At 51.0% G+C, this 16,241-nt stretch overlaps 1 protein-coding gene across 5 annotated transcripts; it reads left to right on the top strand.

Moving 5' to 3' along the window:
• Positions 1–1,215: 1,215 nt before the first annotated feature.
• On the top strand, positions 1,216–14,995 carry Tfe3 (transcription factor binding to IGHM enhancer 3). 5 transcript variants are annotated; one of them, XM_050160790.1, is made up of 10 exons: positions 1,217–1,590; positions 4,002–4,115; positions 5,919–6,222; positions 6,727–6,972; positions 7,219–7,323; positions 8,745–8,862; positions 10,081–10,137; positions 10,306–10,381; positions 11,985–12,132; positions 13,060–14,995. In XM_050160790.1, exons 1-10 carry the CDS (start codon positions 1,475–1,477, stop codon positions 13,498–13,500), a joined length of 1,725 nt encoding a protein of 574 aa, XP_050016747.1. In that variant the 5' UTR covers positions 1,217–1,474; the 3' UTR covers positions 13,501–14,995. The 5 variants fall into 5 exon arrangements, with proteins under 5 accessions (XP_050016749.1, XP_050016747.1, XP_050016752.1 ...); XM_050160795.1 differs by lacking the exon at positions 1,217–1,590 and adding an exon at positions 2,508–2,531; XM_050160794.1 differs by lacking the exon at positions 1,217–1,590 and adding an exon at positions 3,118–3,137 and having other exon boundaries at positions 5,984–6,222.
• The last annotated feature ends 1,246 nt before the right edge of the window (positions 14,996–16,241 follow it).

Here is a 16,241-nt window from a genome sequence, read left to right on the forward strand (position 1 = left end):
GACCAGTGTCACAAATTTTGAGTCCAGTGAACTTTCCAGTCTTTTTCTTGGAGACAGGATTCCGTGTATCTTGGCCCGTTTTGCCGCTGACAGTGTAGCTAAGGGTGATCTTGAACATCGGATTCTCCTGGCTTTCATTTCCCTGGTACTGTGATTACAGACTAGTCCCACCGTACTTGCACACCCACTTTAGGGGGAGTTAACTGATGGTCTTGGGGTGCTGGGAAGCAGTAAGGGGAAGTGGTGGGCTTGTTTTGTGTAACTGAAGGTTATGGATGGGACCGCTTTGTCCACGCCGCCCTGCATTTATCTGCCACACACAGGCATCTCCTAAATGCTGGATAAGTGAACAAGTGAGCGAATCAACTAATTTTGGGGAACTTATTTTATGTAAGACAGCGGGCTAGCCTTTTCACATTATTTCTCTCTAATCCTCATAAGTCTGCCAACAGACATTGTGACCCCCAACTGACTGAGCAGGTAAGTGTAGGCACAGAGTGGAGCAGAACTCATTCACTGGAAACCAGATCTAATTAACATCCGTCCATTCATTCATCCATCTGTCAAAAGATTCATTAACCATCTATTGCGTAGTACAATGATCATAGTACAATAAACACTTTAGATAACAAAACAGGCAGAGCTCTCTCAGGAAGACCAGTTCCGTGGCGGGATCGCGGGCACCGAAAGGGAATGGTTTCAGCACCATTTTCAAGGAATGTTGTTGCTCCTGCCTCGGTTATATAGTGGCTTGAGAAGACACCGGTACAAAGAGGTTGGAGTGCGGTCTGGGATGACCCTGGGCTAAGAGAGCCGCCGCGCGGTTCCGCTAAAAGCTTGGCTTGCAGACTTTCCACGCAGGCGCAGAAAACCCAAGACTCAGTTGAATAGCTTGCTGGGGATGGGGGTTGGGGATGGGGGGGGTGTAAGGAACGTGGGGATAATTTGAGAAGAGGGGTGTGGCTCAGGAAGCTACGCAAAAAGGAAGGCGTGGCTCGACCAAATCTCTCCTCGCCTATTTGCTTCCGCCGCCGAGGGCGTGGCCTAAGGGCTCCCTTCTCCGAAGGGCGGCGCAAACCCGGTGTTCCCTACGCCTCGAAGTCGTGGTTTAGGGCGGACCCTCGAATCTTCTGGTAGCAATTGGCTGCCTTGCTCAGGAGGTATGGCCCTACTAGACTTCCATGCCCCGTGCGGTCACTTCCTGTGGAGTTTCCCCAGTCCAGGGAGGAGGGGGAAGAGGACGAGGGGGAGGCGAGCGGTCGTTCGGGGTTAGATTGGGGGGTGTCGGTCCGTTCAGGGCGGGTGATGACTCACGGCCCATCCCATCTTCCCGACGCCGCCCGCCCGCGCAGAGCTAGCTCCATGGCTTAACGGAGGAGGCAGTGGCGAGCGGGGGGAGGGGGACTCTTATTTTGTTAGGGGGACCGGGCCAAGGCCCGACCGGCCTGGCAGGGCTCGCCCGGGGCCGGGCGTCATGTCTCATGCAGCCGAGTCAGCTCGGGACGGCGTAGAGGCCAGCGCGGAGGGCCCTCGAGCCGTGTTCGTGCTTTTGGAAGAGCGCAGGCCAACCGACTCGGCCCAGCTGCTCAGGTGCGGGGCCACCTGGGGCCGGGAGTGACAACTGAGGTTCCCTGGGTACTCACCTCAGAACATTGGGGGGCCCCGGACTAGGATTGGAGACTCTTGGCCTAGGCTTGAAGGACGTCGGGGTGCCCATCTTGGGTGGGCACCTCAGAAATCTAGTACCGACCCAACTTAGACTAAAGCTTAAAAGAGTAGTGAGTCTGCTGAGGAGGGCAGGGTCAGATTTGGGGGGCTCTTGCCCGGGTCTAGCGGGGCACATTGTGGAGTATACAGAAACTGGTCCGAGCTAGCTGAACTTGGGAAACTGGTTAGAAGCTGAATTTGGAATTGTTGAGTCGGTCGCAGAGGGATGAATTGGAGGGCGCACTGTTAGGCGAGGCACCGATTTTAAGGAAATGCTGTAATCTTTTTCCTTTAGTGTGGGAGAAAGGATCCTGGGAGGCAGAGGTGCTGTTTGGGGCACTTAGTGACTGCCGGTAGCCGCCGGCGCTGTGTTTGGGGGATAACAAATGTGGAGGGGGGTTAGGGGGCAGTCTCAGATACGCCGGGTGTGTCTCTGTGTGTGTGTTGTGTGTGAGAGAGAATAACCGAACGGTGCAACTTGATGGGCCCGTCCTTTTCCTTCTGCGCCCCCCTCCCCGTCCGCGGAGTCTGTCTAGAAATGCCGGGTTAGTGGAAGCCCCTCTTGCGTCTTGAATGTGAGCTGAAATGCGGGGCGGCCGGCAGACGGGATGGATAGATAGTTCACTCTTAGCCGTAGGAGTGGGGGAGGCCGCAAACCTTATTTGGGAACCCAGAGGAGGGTCTTGTTTCCGCTGCCACTCACCCTAGCCTCTCAGCCAGCCCTGCCCACTCCCTACCCACACCCCCCCTCTTCCTTTTATTTCGCCCTCCCAGCCAGTCTCTCAGTTCCCGGGTGTAATCTTGAATCAGTCTCTAGAGCTGGAGTGAGTACCGATTGCACCATCCCTGGCTGGGTGGGTCCTCCGTCTCTCCTCTTCTCATCCTCTTCCATCAGCCTTGCTTTGAAAACTCCAGCTCTTCCTTGGCCACAACCTTGCCCTCTCCAGTCCCCATTTTTCCCCAATTTATGTGCAGTGGTGTGGGAGTGTGGGAGGGGGCCGCCACCTTTCTGCCCGGGGTTGTGCTGAACTCAGCTACTCTCCCGGCTTCCTCTTCCCAACTTCCTGGGTGGTTTTAGAGCCCCATCTGTGGGCAAGGAGGGGAAGACCATTGGTAGACAGGGGAGAAACTTCTTACCAACCGAAGTCACAATCTTTCAGGATTCCAAACTTGACTAAACTCAAGGGTGAATATTATTTGGGGATGCGGTGGGTGGAACCAAGAGCCCCACACTTGGTGGGCAAGTGCTGTACCACTGGGCTGTACAATTCCAACAAGGATACATATTCACCCTCTATGTGTCTTGGGCCTGGACACTAGGGTCCTCTTTATACCCAGCAGGGAGGCCTGAGCAGAACCATCTTCGATTCCTTCTAACAGCCGAGACCGTCACAGTGCTGGGCACAGTTAAATGGGAGCAATGTTGTGCTGTGAGTGGAAGCCAGGGCTCTTAAATGCTAAGCAAACTCCAGCTCCTGTGTCTTTTTCTTTCTAATTTGAGAGGAAGCCTCCCCATATAGTCTAGGCTGACCTCAGCCTCCTTCCTTCATCTGAGATAAGGCTTGTTTTGTGTGGCAGTGATTGTTGATACTGAAAACGGGTGTGTGTTTTGATCTATCTAAAAAGTAGGAGGAGACAGGGCAGTTTCTTCTTAGCTAAGAATGATGCTCCTGTGGCCAGGCAGATCCTGCAGCACTCAGACTCGCTTTTTGAAGATGCTCACCGGCGGAGTGAGGGGAGCCTTTCCTCATTCAGTTCTTATATTTGGATGGGTATCAGCAGCCTAGGAACTCTGGCTGAGGCTGGAATTCCTTTGCAGAGTGATAGCTCCTGCTGCAAAGTAAATGATGGAGCCCAGAGCTCTTTGTGATGCATTCAGTTTGTGTTACAAAAAAATGGACTCTCAGCCTGAGGGGTGCCCGTACTTGCTCTGTGTGCCTGCTTACAAACTTGGGTTCACTTTCAGCTGTCGGCAAAACAGTAGGGGTGTGGGGGCTGGGAGAACTCTGAATGCGAAGCCTGGAGTCCTTCTACCAAGTGAATTGTCATTCCCAAAGTCCTCTTGATTCCCCCTCTTAAACCCAGGTTGTGGTTGTTGGAGCGAGGGAGTTGGAATCCAAGCTTTCTTATTGTTCTGATCCTTAAGGGCCTGTGGGTAGCAGTGAGGAGTGGGAAGAGGGAAAGGATATGGGACTTGTGTGGGGGAGCCCGCCCGCCTCAGGGTCTGGGGAAGGGAGGGCATTAGAGCTCCCAGCAGTCACTGACCGCCGCTCCTTCCTTCCCTCCACCCTCAGCTTCAATTCTTTGCTTCCGGAATCCGGGATTGTTGCTGACATCGAATTAGAAAACATCCTTGACCCAGACAGCTTCTACGAGCTCAAAAGCCAACCCCTACCCCTCCGCTCCAGGTAGGCCTGGCTTAACTGACCCTTCCCCGTCCCCCTGCCCACTTGAAGGCCAAGGGCCCTCTTGAGTCCACCCAACCCATTCTCCCCTTCTCAGCAGCCTGTATTTTCCCTGTGCTGGGATTGGAGGCCCGAAGGTGGAGAGCAGGTGGGCAAGCCAGCGCGACTCTGGCCTGCCCTCACCCTGCCCTACCTTGTTTTCCCTACTCGGAATTCTCGCTGGCCTGGCTGCGTGGATGGGCGTGGCCTTCCTAAGCTCCCGCCCTCCAGGGGGTAGGGCCGTGCAGCCCCTGTTCAGTCCTCCACACACCTGGCAAGCCCACCCCCCCAGCCCTGGGGCTTCCAGGCTAGTGGGTGGAAGCCCAAATGTGCTGAGTCATCGGCCTGGGCGCTTAGAGAGGGGAGGGGACCTGGAAGAGGGGCAGGAAGAGAGGATTGTGAAACCTCTGAGATTTTCAAAACTAACTGGCTCCTGGCAGCAGAACCCTGCCTGGGCAGGGAGGAAGTGGAGTCTGGGGCCCTGGAGCCCGCTGCCCACTTCTAGGAGCTCCAGATGAGGCTTAGCAACTCTCGTGTTCCCACTTCACTCCAGCTTCAGATCCACGTGAGCTCATCACCTTTTAGTAAGAGAAACTCCTATTCTTTTCCTTTTTTTTTTTTTTTTTTTTTTTTGGTTTTTCGAGACAGGGTTTCTCTGTGGCTTTGGAGCCTGTCCTGGAACTAGCTCTTGTAGACCAGGCTGGTCTCGAACTCACAGAGATTCGGCTGCCTCTGTCTCCCAAGTGCTCAAACTAAAAACTTTTTTTAATGATTTTATTTTTATTTTTTGTGCACTGATATGTTGCCTGCATATATATCTATGTGAGGGTGTTAGGCCTCTTGTAACTGGAGTTACAGACAATTGTGAGTTGTCATGTGGGTGCTGGGAATTGAACCTGGGTCCTTTAAATGAGCATCCAGTGCTCTTAACCACTGAGCCATCTCTCCAGCCCCCAATTTTTTTGTTTGTTTTTCGAGACATAGTTTCTCTATGTAGTAGTCCTGACTGTCCTGGAACTCAATTTGTAGACCAGGCTGGCCTCAGAGTCACAGAGATCCACCTGCCTCTGCCTTCCGAGTGCTGGGATTAAAGACATGCGCCACCACTGCCTGGTGAAACTTTAAAAAAAAAAAAAAAAAAAAAACAGGATTTTTTCTGTGTAGCCCTAGCTGTCCTGGCTGTAGACCAGACTAGGCTGGCCTCGAACTCACAGAGATCCACCTGCCTCTGCCTCCCAAGATACTCCTTTTCTTAGAGCCCAACTTCTTTTTTTTTTTTTTAAAGATTTATTTATTTATTTATTAAGTATACAGTGGTCTGCCTGCATATGTCCCTGCAGGCCAGAAGAGGGCAGAATATTTCACTACAGGTGGTTGTGAGCCACCATGTGGTTGCTGGGAATTGAACTCAGGACCTTTGGAAGTGAAGCCAGTTCTCTTAACCTCTGAGCCATCTCTCTAGCCCCCTAGAGCCCAACTTCTGCACTTACTCTGTGAACCTGCTCCAACTGAGGCTTCACCATTAAGACTGCAGGCCACAGTCTTTATTTCCCCTGAAACAAATGGTCAGACTGTGACCTCTGAGTGATGGAGCTTTGTCTGGTTCCAGTGTCTCCTGAGGCCCACATCCAGGCCTGGTACTTATGTTTCCTACCCACACAGAACACAGAACAAGACAGTTTCTCGATCTAGTCCAGCACAGACTGACCCTTAGGCTTGAAAAGAGACTTCTAGCTTACCTGTGACCCCATATTTCCCATTCCGCAGCCTCCCAATATCACTGCAGGCCACAGCAACCACCCCAGCTACACTGTCTGCATCGTCTTCTGCAGGGGGCTCCAGGACCCCTGCCATGTCATCATCATCTTCATCTCGGGTCTTGCTGCGTCAGCAGCTGATGCGGGCCCAGGCCCAGGAGCAGGAGAGGCGTGAGCGGCGGGAGCAGGCAGCAGCTGCTCCCTTCCCCAATCCTGCACCTGCCTCCCCAGCCATCTCTGTGATTGGTGTGTCCGCTGGTGGCCATACATTGGGTCGTCCACCCCCTGCTCAGGTGCCCAGAGAGGTGCTCAAGGTAAGGACAGATTCAGAAGCTCTGGGAGTTAGTGACTGAGAAGCGGTCCTAGGAGCTAAGGGGTGGCCTGGGGTCCAGGTGACTTTTGGACAGCGTCCATGTGGTTCTAAGGATAGGTCATGATAGTGTCTAAGTGATCGGGCCTTGTGCCAGTGTGCTGATGATCTCTTAGGTTTTCTTCTGGACTTTCATTCTGAGGATATGTAGGAAAGCCATGTGTGGGAGAGTCTCTTTCTATTGGGTGGTATCACTTAGCAGGGAACTCTGAGGATTCTGACAGCGTGAACTAGAAACTTGAGAGAACTTATTAATTTGGGGAGATGGATGTTTTCAAGGATTTCTGGAAAAAGAAGTTTAGGGTCTTGGCAGATTCACTAATATTTTTGAGATGTTCTCCAGTCTTAGGCCCACATGAGCCTAAAATTCGTTGAGTTATGGGGTCAGGCTGGGGCTCAGTTATTTCTCTTTTGTGCCTCCTCGCCTTCCCTCTCTTTTATTTTACAGGTTCAGACCCACCTGGAGAACCCCACCCGCTACCATCTGCAGCAAGCTCGCCGGCAGCAGGTGAAACAGTACTTGTCTACCACACTTGGGCCCAAGCTGGCTTCCCAGGCCCTCACCCCACCACCAGGGCCTACCAGTGCCCAGCCGCTTCCTGCCCCTGAAACTGCCCATGCCACTGGCCCTACAGGCAGTGCTCCTAACAGCCCCATGGCACTGCTCACCATTGGATCCAGCTCAGAGAAGGAGGTAAGAGTCTGTTGGTAACCTTCCCTTATGCCCTTCGTCCAGTTGTTTTGTTGTTGTTGTTGTTGTTGTTGTTGTTGGTGGTGGTGGTGGTGGTGGTGGTGGTGTGTGAATGTGAATGCTGGGTGTTGGGAACAGAACCCAGGGCCTTGCACACGCCAGGCCAGCACTCTACCATTAAGCTACTGCCACCCCTAGCCTCCCCTCCCAGTTCTTCTAACCCTGTACAGTATTTACTTCTTCCCCCAGATTGATGATGTCATTGATGAGATCATCAGCCTAGAGTCCAGTTACAACGATGAGATGCTCAGCTATCTTCCCGGAGGCACTGCAGGGCTGCAGCTCCCCAGCACGGTGAGGCCCTACAAAGGGAGGTGGTCTGAAAACTATGGCATTCTTCTGTCACTAAGACCACACCCGCACTGGCTGTGTGTATATGAGTGACCCTTGCCATGTGTTATTCTAAGATTGAGAACGGGGCTTAGACCCACCGCTGCCCTTGGGCCTTTGTTGGACTTCATGGAGAGGTGGCCCTGGTAGACTTAGACATACAGTATGGAGAGTTTATAGACATACTATTACCTGGGCACTTGGGCTGAGTACCAAGAAGTGGGAATCATGTAGCAGTTTGAGTGTCCCAAGGGATTCCGGTACTACCGTGTAGTAATCGGAACCAAAGGCTTGGGTTATAATAAGTGTTTGGACATTGTACTACTATTTGGAGTGTACCAAGTCCCTTGTGATGAATTGGGCCAAGAGGCTGGGTCCTTGTAAATGGATAAAACTTTCCAGAGCAAGAGAGCTACCATTATAACAATCTGATTCTAGAGCATGCCTTGACAAGTTAATCTCATGGCTTTTCCCAACTTACCAGGAGCCTAGCACCTTATATAGAAATGATAATGCTCTGGGGCTGGGGATGCAGCCGAGTGGAGGAGTGCTTGCCTAGCCTGTGATGAGGTCCTAGGTTCTGTCCTCAGTACCACACACACACACACACAAAGTTCTACTTTTATCCTAACTTCTCACTGTTTCGGACACAGCTAGAGGTTAGGAGGCAGATCTGAAAGCCTCAAAGGGGTTTCAGTATGTGACAGCTCACCAAGGGCTAGGGCTGGATCCACTTCTATACGAGTGTGTTGCACCAGACTGTATCTAGCATAGTATAAGAGAGAGAGAGGCAAAAACTAGGCTGGTATAAAAGCCGCACTAGCTGTGAAATAGACTAGACCACCTGAGGTATCAGAATGTGGGGGTGGACCAGTAGGAGCTTATGGTTTTTAAAGTAGTGATCACACTTAAAGCTGGGGATTCAGCTGGAACTCTCCAGAAAGCCAGATTCTGGGTGGCATGCTGCCATGATAATTTACCAAGGTCTGAAAAGACTTAAGTTGGAGTGTTCCAAGAATGCTGGCTTGGAATGCCGTGCTGGAAGCAGCTAACGGCCTGGAATGTCAGACCAGAACTGACAGACCTGAGAGCTGGGATTTTCCAGCATTTTTCTTCTCAGAGCCAGCCCGAGAGTTGTTTTGGAGAAGGGCTTCAGAAAGACCACTGAGGCATTTGAGGGGCTGGGTAGGTGGACCCCAACCCCTACAAACCAGAGTAAGTTCACCTGGTTCTGTTCCTGCTGTTAAGTGCCACGTAACACTTCCCTGAAGGAAAAGGGGTCCCCTGGAATCCCCGATCCTTGCATTAGAGGGCTCTGGCTTTTAATATGTGAGGGTCAGGAGCCCGAGTTTGAGGAGGCTGTGCTGTGCCTTTGGTGTCCGCAGCTGCCTGTGTCAGGGAATCTGCTTGATGTGTACAGCAGCCAAGGAGTGGCCACGCCGGCCATCACTGTCAGCAACTCTTGTCCAGCCGAGCTGCCTAATATCAAACGGGAGATCTCTGGTAAGTGCTAGGGTCTTGGCCCTTTACCCCACCCTGTCCCTTGAGTCAAACCCTGTCACTGCCAGGTCTGGAGCTAGACCTGACTCTAAGGAGAGGGTTTGAGCTTTTCAGAAACAGGTTGAGGCTGGGGCTCGGAGGGTAGCTTAGTATCTGAAGACTTTAGGTTCCATCCGAAGTACCACAGAGGAGAGAAACAAATCCAACTGCTCCCCCCCCCTTTTTTCCCCCTCATGTGACTCTTGGTCCTACTTTCACCTCATTTTCTCTGACTTCCTCTTGGGTGCAACAGAAGGCCTGTGCCACCATGCTTTCATTAAAAAAAACTAGCAAAGAGAGGCATTTTTGTTTATTTTTTTGAGACACAGTTTCACTCTGTAGCCTAGGCTGACCTCAGATTTCCAACAGCCCTTTTGCCTCAGCCTCCTGAGTTCTGAAATTACAGAGCTATGCCCAAATGCCCAGTTCTGGAACTCCCTGTATAGCCCAGGCTGGCATTGAACTTGGAGCGATCTTCCTGACTCTCCTTCACAATGCTGGGATTATAGGCACGAACTACCATGCCTGGCTCAAGACATCTTTGAAAGCAGTCAACAGGTATGGTGGTGCATGGTCCCAGCACGTGGAAGGTTTAAGGCCAGTATGAGCTATATATTGAGACCCTGTCTTTAAAAAGAAGACAGAAGGAGGAGAAGAAAGAAGAAAAGAAAAGAAGGAAGAAGAGAAGAATTAGAAGAAGAAATTGAAGTTGTCATTCATCATCATCATCATTGTTGACATCAGGGTCAGTTAACAGCACTGGCTGCTCTTGCAGAGGACCTGGGTTTGATTCCCATGACTGCTCACAACTATCTGTGACTCAGTTCCAGTGGATTCAGAGCCCTCTTCTGACATCTTTGGTTCCCAGGCATGCATGTGGTATCTATCACTCATGTGTGAAGGCAAAGCACCCATACATAGAAAATAAAAATAAATCTACTTTTTAAAAAATCCCTCCAAGTCTGGCTCTGTGCCAAACTCTAGTTGCAGCTAATTTGGAGACTGAGAAGGAGAATGGCTTAGGTCAGGTGTTCAAGGCCAGCCTGGACAACAAAGCAAGACCCCCATCTCTAAGAAAAGTCACACCTTCTGTCCCTCTCCCACTAGCCCCTACCTCTGCATCTTCAGGGACTCTGCTTCCTGTATCCAGAAGCCCTGATATCCACCCTCACTCTCTTCCAGAAACCGAGGCAAAGGCCCTTTTGAAGGAGCGACAGAAGAAAGACAATCACAACCTAAGTAAGCCCCAGAGCAGGCGCATTTGCCCACCTGCCACTCAGCCCTGCCGTGCTCCTTGCTTCAAGGGCCACCTTCCATGGGGAGCCTCCCAGCACCCCTGTTCCTCTCTTTCCTTTACCCATTGATGACTCTTTCCTACTCTTTCTTTTTCTCCCCCTCTCTTGAAAGTTGAACGACGCAGGCGATTCAACATTAACGATAGGATCAAAGAGCTGGGCACCCTCATCCCCAAGTCCAATGATCCGTGAGTCTGGGCTGGGGACCCCAGGCCAATGGGAGGTGGAACAAGCACCCTGGACCAGGAAAGTTGTTCCTTGGTGTCTGCCATGTAGTCTTGCCCAGACAAAAGTTCTCTAAACCAGATGCTGAGGCTCATACCTGTAATTCCAGCACTGGGGAAGCTGGGGCAGAAATATTGCCATGAGTTGAAGGCCAGCCTGGGCTACATAATAAGTTCTAGACTATCCTGGTCTACAGAGTGAGACTCTGCATCAAAAAAACAATACCTCCCCTGGAAAGAGCTCTCTGCCTTTTCTTAGCTGGGGGACTGTAGCCCCTCAGACTGCAAACAGGCATGTCAGTTTGTCCTATCTGCACCCTGTTGAACACAAGTGTTCCAGTCATTCAGTACTTTTTTTTGCTTACTCAGGATTTAGTTATTGGGCCTTTGCTTTGTAGCAGGTAGTCTGCTAGGCTCTGAGCATAGCAGAGGGCACAAAGGAGAAGACCCTTGTCCTCTTGGATCTGATACTCTAGTTGGAGCATGTAGACAGTTAAGACAAGTACAACCCTGCCGGGCGCCCGCCATTAATCCCAGCACTCAGAAGGCACAGGCAGGTGGATCTCTGTGGGTTTGAAGCCAGCCTGGTGTACAGAGTGAGTTCCAGGACAGCCAGGGCTGTTACACAGAGAAACCCTGTCTTGTAAAACCAAAAAAAGAAAAGACAAGTAGAATTTATGACACATGTTCTAATGAGGGTTGTAGAACATAATGAACAGAAGGGAACAGGGCCTGTCATCCCAACACTCAGCAGTCTGAGGCAGGGGGATCTGCAGATTGAGGTCAGCCTCAAAACAACAGGAAGAACACAGTGGGGTTTGAAGAGATGACTCAGCAGTTAAGAGTATTGGCTACTTTTCCAGAAGACCTGGGTTTGATTCCCAGCATCCAGATGGTGTCCATGACTCTAGTTCCGATACCCTTTTCTGGCCTCCGTGGGCCACAGGCAGGCACTATTAGAGCACACACATAGATGCAGGCAAAACGCCCATACGCATAAAGTAAATAGATCTCAGTAAAACTTTTTAAAAACAACCAAAGGAGGATGGGCGAATGTTGGGAAAGCGAAGCAGGGTGTGAGGAGCATAGGACTGAGCAGGCCTCAGCTGACAAACGCTTGAGTAGAGAGCCTGAACATGGAGCTGTGTATAACTAAGCACGGTGCTTGCCTACTGTATGGAAGGCCCGTGTTCTTTCTTCCCTAGTGCCAAGAGCAGGGATGGACAAGATTAAGGGGGCCACATGGTGGACAGAGAGTGCTCCCGGTGAAGGTTGTATCCAAGTACAGGGTCTGAGATGAGAGTCATTTCCCATGTGAACACTAAGAGGCCAACCTCGGCTATTGTGGGGGAAAGGAGGCAGAAGGGGTCATGGTACAGAGGGCTTTTAGGTCTTAGGGTATAATGACCACCAGTGGAAGATTGCAAGCAGAGGGGTTTTTGTAAGCATTCTAACCGTTTGGTTTACCTCAAGTTGTGATGTGGTCAGATACTCCATCTACCTGGTACAGTCCCCTAAGAGACTTCATATGCAGCACTCGGTCTTTCCTCCCTCTTGGGCCCCACAGGGAGATGCGCTGGAATAAGGGCACCATCCTAAAGGCATCTGTGGACTACATCCGCAAATTACAGAAGGAACAGCAGCGCTCCAAAGACCTGGAGAGCCGGCAGCGATCCTTGGAGCAAGCCAACCGAAGCTTGCAGCTTCGCATTCAGGTTTGGGGGAGGGGAGAAAAGGGTGAGGGTGACTGGAACTTCCAGCAGGTGGAGGCAGAGAGAGAAAGGGCAAGTTTTCCCTTTGGGCAGCTCAATTCAAATGATATGGAAATAATAAGTAATTAGAACACCATTAACAAGACTAATAAGGATACCTAGAATGGTAGGCCACACCTTTAATGCTGTACCATTCAAGATCAGAAACCGGTGGATCTGTGAGATCAAGGGTCAGGGCTGTATAGTGAGACCTTGATTTAAAAAAAAAATAATTATTAATGGTGGATCACAACAATTTGTAACTCCAGTTCCAAGGGATCTGATGCCCTCTTCTGGCTTCCACAAGCACTATACACATGCATATACATGCCGGCTAACCACCCGACTAGGTAGTGGTGGCACACGTCTTTAATCCCAGCACTTGGGAAGCAGAGGCAGGCAGATCTCTGAGTTCGAGGCCAGCCTGGTCTACAGAGCGAGTTCAATAAGTAAATAGGGAGATTCTCAGCTGAGCATGGTGGCACACATTTAATCCAGGGAAGCAGATTTCTGTGATTCCAATGCCAACCCGGTCTACATAGTAAGTTTCAGGACAACCAGAACTACATATTGAGACCCTGTTTGGGGGGGGAAAAAAAAGGAAAGGGAGATTCTCTAAATAATTAAAAAATAGTAGCAATGAATATTTGCTAATGCGCATGGCATGTATCTTATGCACTGTAACAAGCGCTGTATGCCCTCTTAACACATTTAATTCACAGAAACAGCCCTGTGGAATAACGCGCCATTGTACCATTGTACAGATTGGGACTCTGGAGTTCAGAGGTTGCATTGGAACCTAGTAGCCTGCCCTTTTCATGAGTACACTCCTCTATCCATGAGGGACTTTGAACCCCATCTTATTTTGCACCCACTCCTTTCTTTTTGCAGGAGCTAGAACTGCAGGCCCAGATCCATGGTCTGCCAGTGCCTCCGACCCCAGGACTGCTCTCCCTAGCCACTAGCTCCGTCTCCGACAGCCTCAAGGTAGAGCAGCTGGATGTTGAGGAGGAGAGCAGACCGAGCGCGACCACATTTCATGTGTCAGGGGGACCTGTCCAGAGTGCGCCTCAGCAGCAGCCTCCAGCACCACCCTCAGATGCCCTTCTGGACCTGCACTTTCCCGGCGACCACTTGGGGGACCTGGGAGACCCCTTCCACCTAGGGCTAGAGGACATTCTGATGGAGGAGGAGGGGGTCGTGGGAGGATTGTCAGGGGGTGCCCTGTCCCCACTGCGTGCTGCCTCTGACCCCCTACTTTCTTCAGTATCCCCGGCTGTGTCCAAGGCCAGCAGCCGTCGCAGCAGCTTCAGCATGGAGGAGGAGTCCTGATGAGGCCTCACTCCTCCCCTTGGACTTCCCCACCCAAGGAAGGAGGACAAGCCTGGATGAGACCCTTTCCCCTACCCTCCTGTGAGACTGCCCGGTCCAGGAAATCTTGGGGAAGAGGAGTTGCAATCAGGCCCCACCCCTGTAATAGGCAAGGAGGAGGAATCAGGTGAGGCCCTGCCCCTTTTCCAAAGGAACCACCCTGCACAGGTATTTTTGAGGGAGGTGGCAGGAGAGCACTGCGAAAGATCAGTTCATCTGAGGATCACAGCCATTCCCCGGCCCTACTCCTGCCAGGATAAGGTTGTGCCCCTGGCCACTAGGGACCCTTATAAACAGGTCTCCCAAGGAAAGGAGATGCCAGGATCCTACTCCATTCCTTCTCTGGGGATTGCCAGGCCAGCTTTTCCTGGTACTGGAGGAAGAAAAATAAAAATGATGGTGTCCCACCCCTAGAGGGTTCAACCTTATCTCTTCCTTTTGCCCCCTGCCCTGCTCTGGGAAGGAACCAAAGTAAGGGTATGTTCCAGCCTGTTCCCCTGACAGGCGCCCCTTTTCTGTAGGAAAGGCCCACAGCACAGGTATTTCAGGTATGGAGAATTTCCCTGTACAGGCCCCAGCCTCAGCCCTGACCCTTAGCACCATCCCATGCAAGCATTCCATTCAGCAGGGAGGAATGGTTCCTAAACTCCCTGCCTTAACCTAGGACCAACCTGGGACCTGACCTATGACAGCTCTGTGCCGACCTTGTTCTTGGGGAGGGAACAGATTTTAAATCTTGTGGTTTTGACTTTCTAGACCTAGATTAAGAGTGAGATTTAGATCCTCACCCCTCGGGGAGATCTTGCCTTTTCTGCCTTAAGGGACTTTGGGGAAATGATAGAAATTAGTGTGAACCCAGTCTAGGCACCTCAAAATACTACCCTAATACTACTTCTCTCCAACTTACAGAAAATGGTAAAGAAAGGGCATGTCCAGACTGTTTCCTAGCCCAGGGAAAAAGTCTCCCCCAAAAAGCAGAGGCCTGGAGGAAGGGTAGCAAAAGTATATTGTACCCCTCATTTGTTTATGGGATTTTTTTTTTTTTTTTGGTTTTATGAGACAGGGTTTCTCTATGGTTTTGGAGCCTGTCCTGGAACTAGCTCTTGTAGACCAGGCTGGTCTCGAACTCACAGAGATCCGCCTGCCTCTGCCTCCCGAGTGCTGGGATTAAAGGCATGCGCCACCACCGCCCGGCTATGGGATTTTTTTTTATTGAGCCCTCCTATTCAGAAGCCGGGTCAGCCCTGACCTCTGTCCCTCCCACACAGTTTTCCCTTTGGGGACTACCCCAGTTTCAGAGCCAGTCCCCACTTAGCCCCATCCCTGCCACCTGCACCCCAGGTCTTCAGCTTTAAATTGCTGGGGCCGGGCCCCAAGGAGGGTTTACTGAGGGGTCTGTAGGTTTGTGACATATAATAAATAATGTCTAGGCGTGTTTGATGCGCTTTTAACTTTGGCATTGAGTCTCTTGTTCTTGTTTTTGACTGCGCAGTCAGTGAACATGGCCCCTGCAGGCTAGGTGGAATAACAATTTTAGAAGAAACGGAACAGATTTCAGAGGGCCAACAGAATTTTTAGATAGAATGAGAGCCTAGAGGGAAACCACCTATAAGCAAAAGCAATGAACCCACTTAAGGGTCGGCCCCTGAGCAGCCAAAGTGCTGTGCTTTCCCCGATATATTTCCCCAGGGGTGCTCTGTGTGCTGCTGCTGCTGCTGCTTCTGCTGCTTCCATTTGCTTTTCAGAGAAGCCAGGAGGAGAGTCAGGAACTTCTACAGACAGGTAGCCTGTAAGCACGCCAAACCTCAGTGCTGTGCGTGGGAATGAAGGAGAAAGGGAGATACTCAAATTTTTCCTTGCAGGCTCACTTTCGAAACTGACAAGGTATATGAGGTATTCAACAAAGGTATTCAAGATGGTGGAAAAGACAAAAAAGGTGCAGGGAGCAGGCATTGCCACCATGCCTGGAATTCCAACATTTGGGAGGTTGGGATAGGAGAGTTTGCAAGTTTAAGGACAGCCCAGGCTACACAGTCCCTATCTCAACAACAGAAAATACGGGGAAATGGGGAAACACATTAGTTTGAGGTTTCAGGGTGCCTAAATGGAGGTAAGTGCACATGTAATGTCTTCATGTCTCATGTGGTTCAAACTGGCTTCGAGTGCTGGCTCCTCCACCTCTTGAAGACAGTAATTACATACCTGTCTTGCAACATCAAAGCTGGGAAGAATATTTTTCTCACAACACTTCAACCAGATTGATAGCCAAGACAAGCTTCAGCCCTTAGTTATCACCACCATACTGGGCCCTATAGATGGCCAGTCCTGGCTATCCTATCTCTCCCATGAGAGTAAACCCAGTGCTTAGGAGGCTGAAGCATGCCCAGCACTCCCAAGGTTGAGGCAGGAGGATGGCTGTGAATTCAAGCTATGCTGTGAGGTTTTGTCCCAAAACACCAATAGACAGGTAATAATGGCTGAGCATAGTGGTAAAGACACTTGCCGCTGAACCTGATAGCTGAGTTCTGTCCTTTGAACTCGCACAGAGGTGGAAATAGAGAACCAAGTCCAGGGAGTTGTCTTCTGACTGTCATGGCATGTGTGTGGCCCTCCACATGTGGGTCATGACACGTGTTCTCATATAACCCACACAACTATACGACAGCCCCGCTGGGTAAAAAGCACCTAAAATCTCAGCACTT

The sequence above is a fragment of the Alexandromys fortis genome, unplaced genomic scaffold (genome assembly GCF_014885135.2).
Source record: "Alexandromys fortis isolate MF-2015 unplaced genomic scaffold, M_Fortis_MF-2015_v1.1 scaffold_83, whole genome shotgun sequence".
NCBI lineage: Eukaryota > Metazoa > Chordata > Mammalia > Rodentia > Cricetidae > Alexandromys > Alexandromys fortis.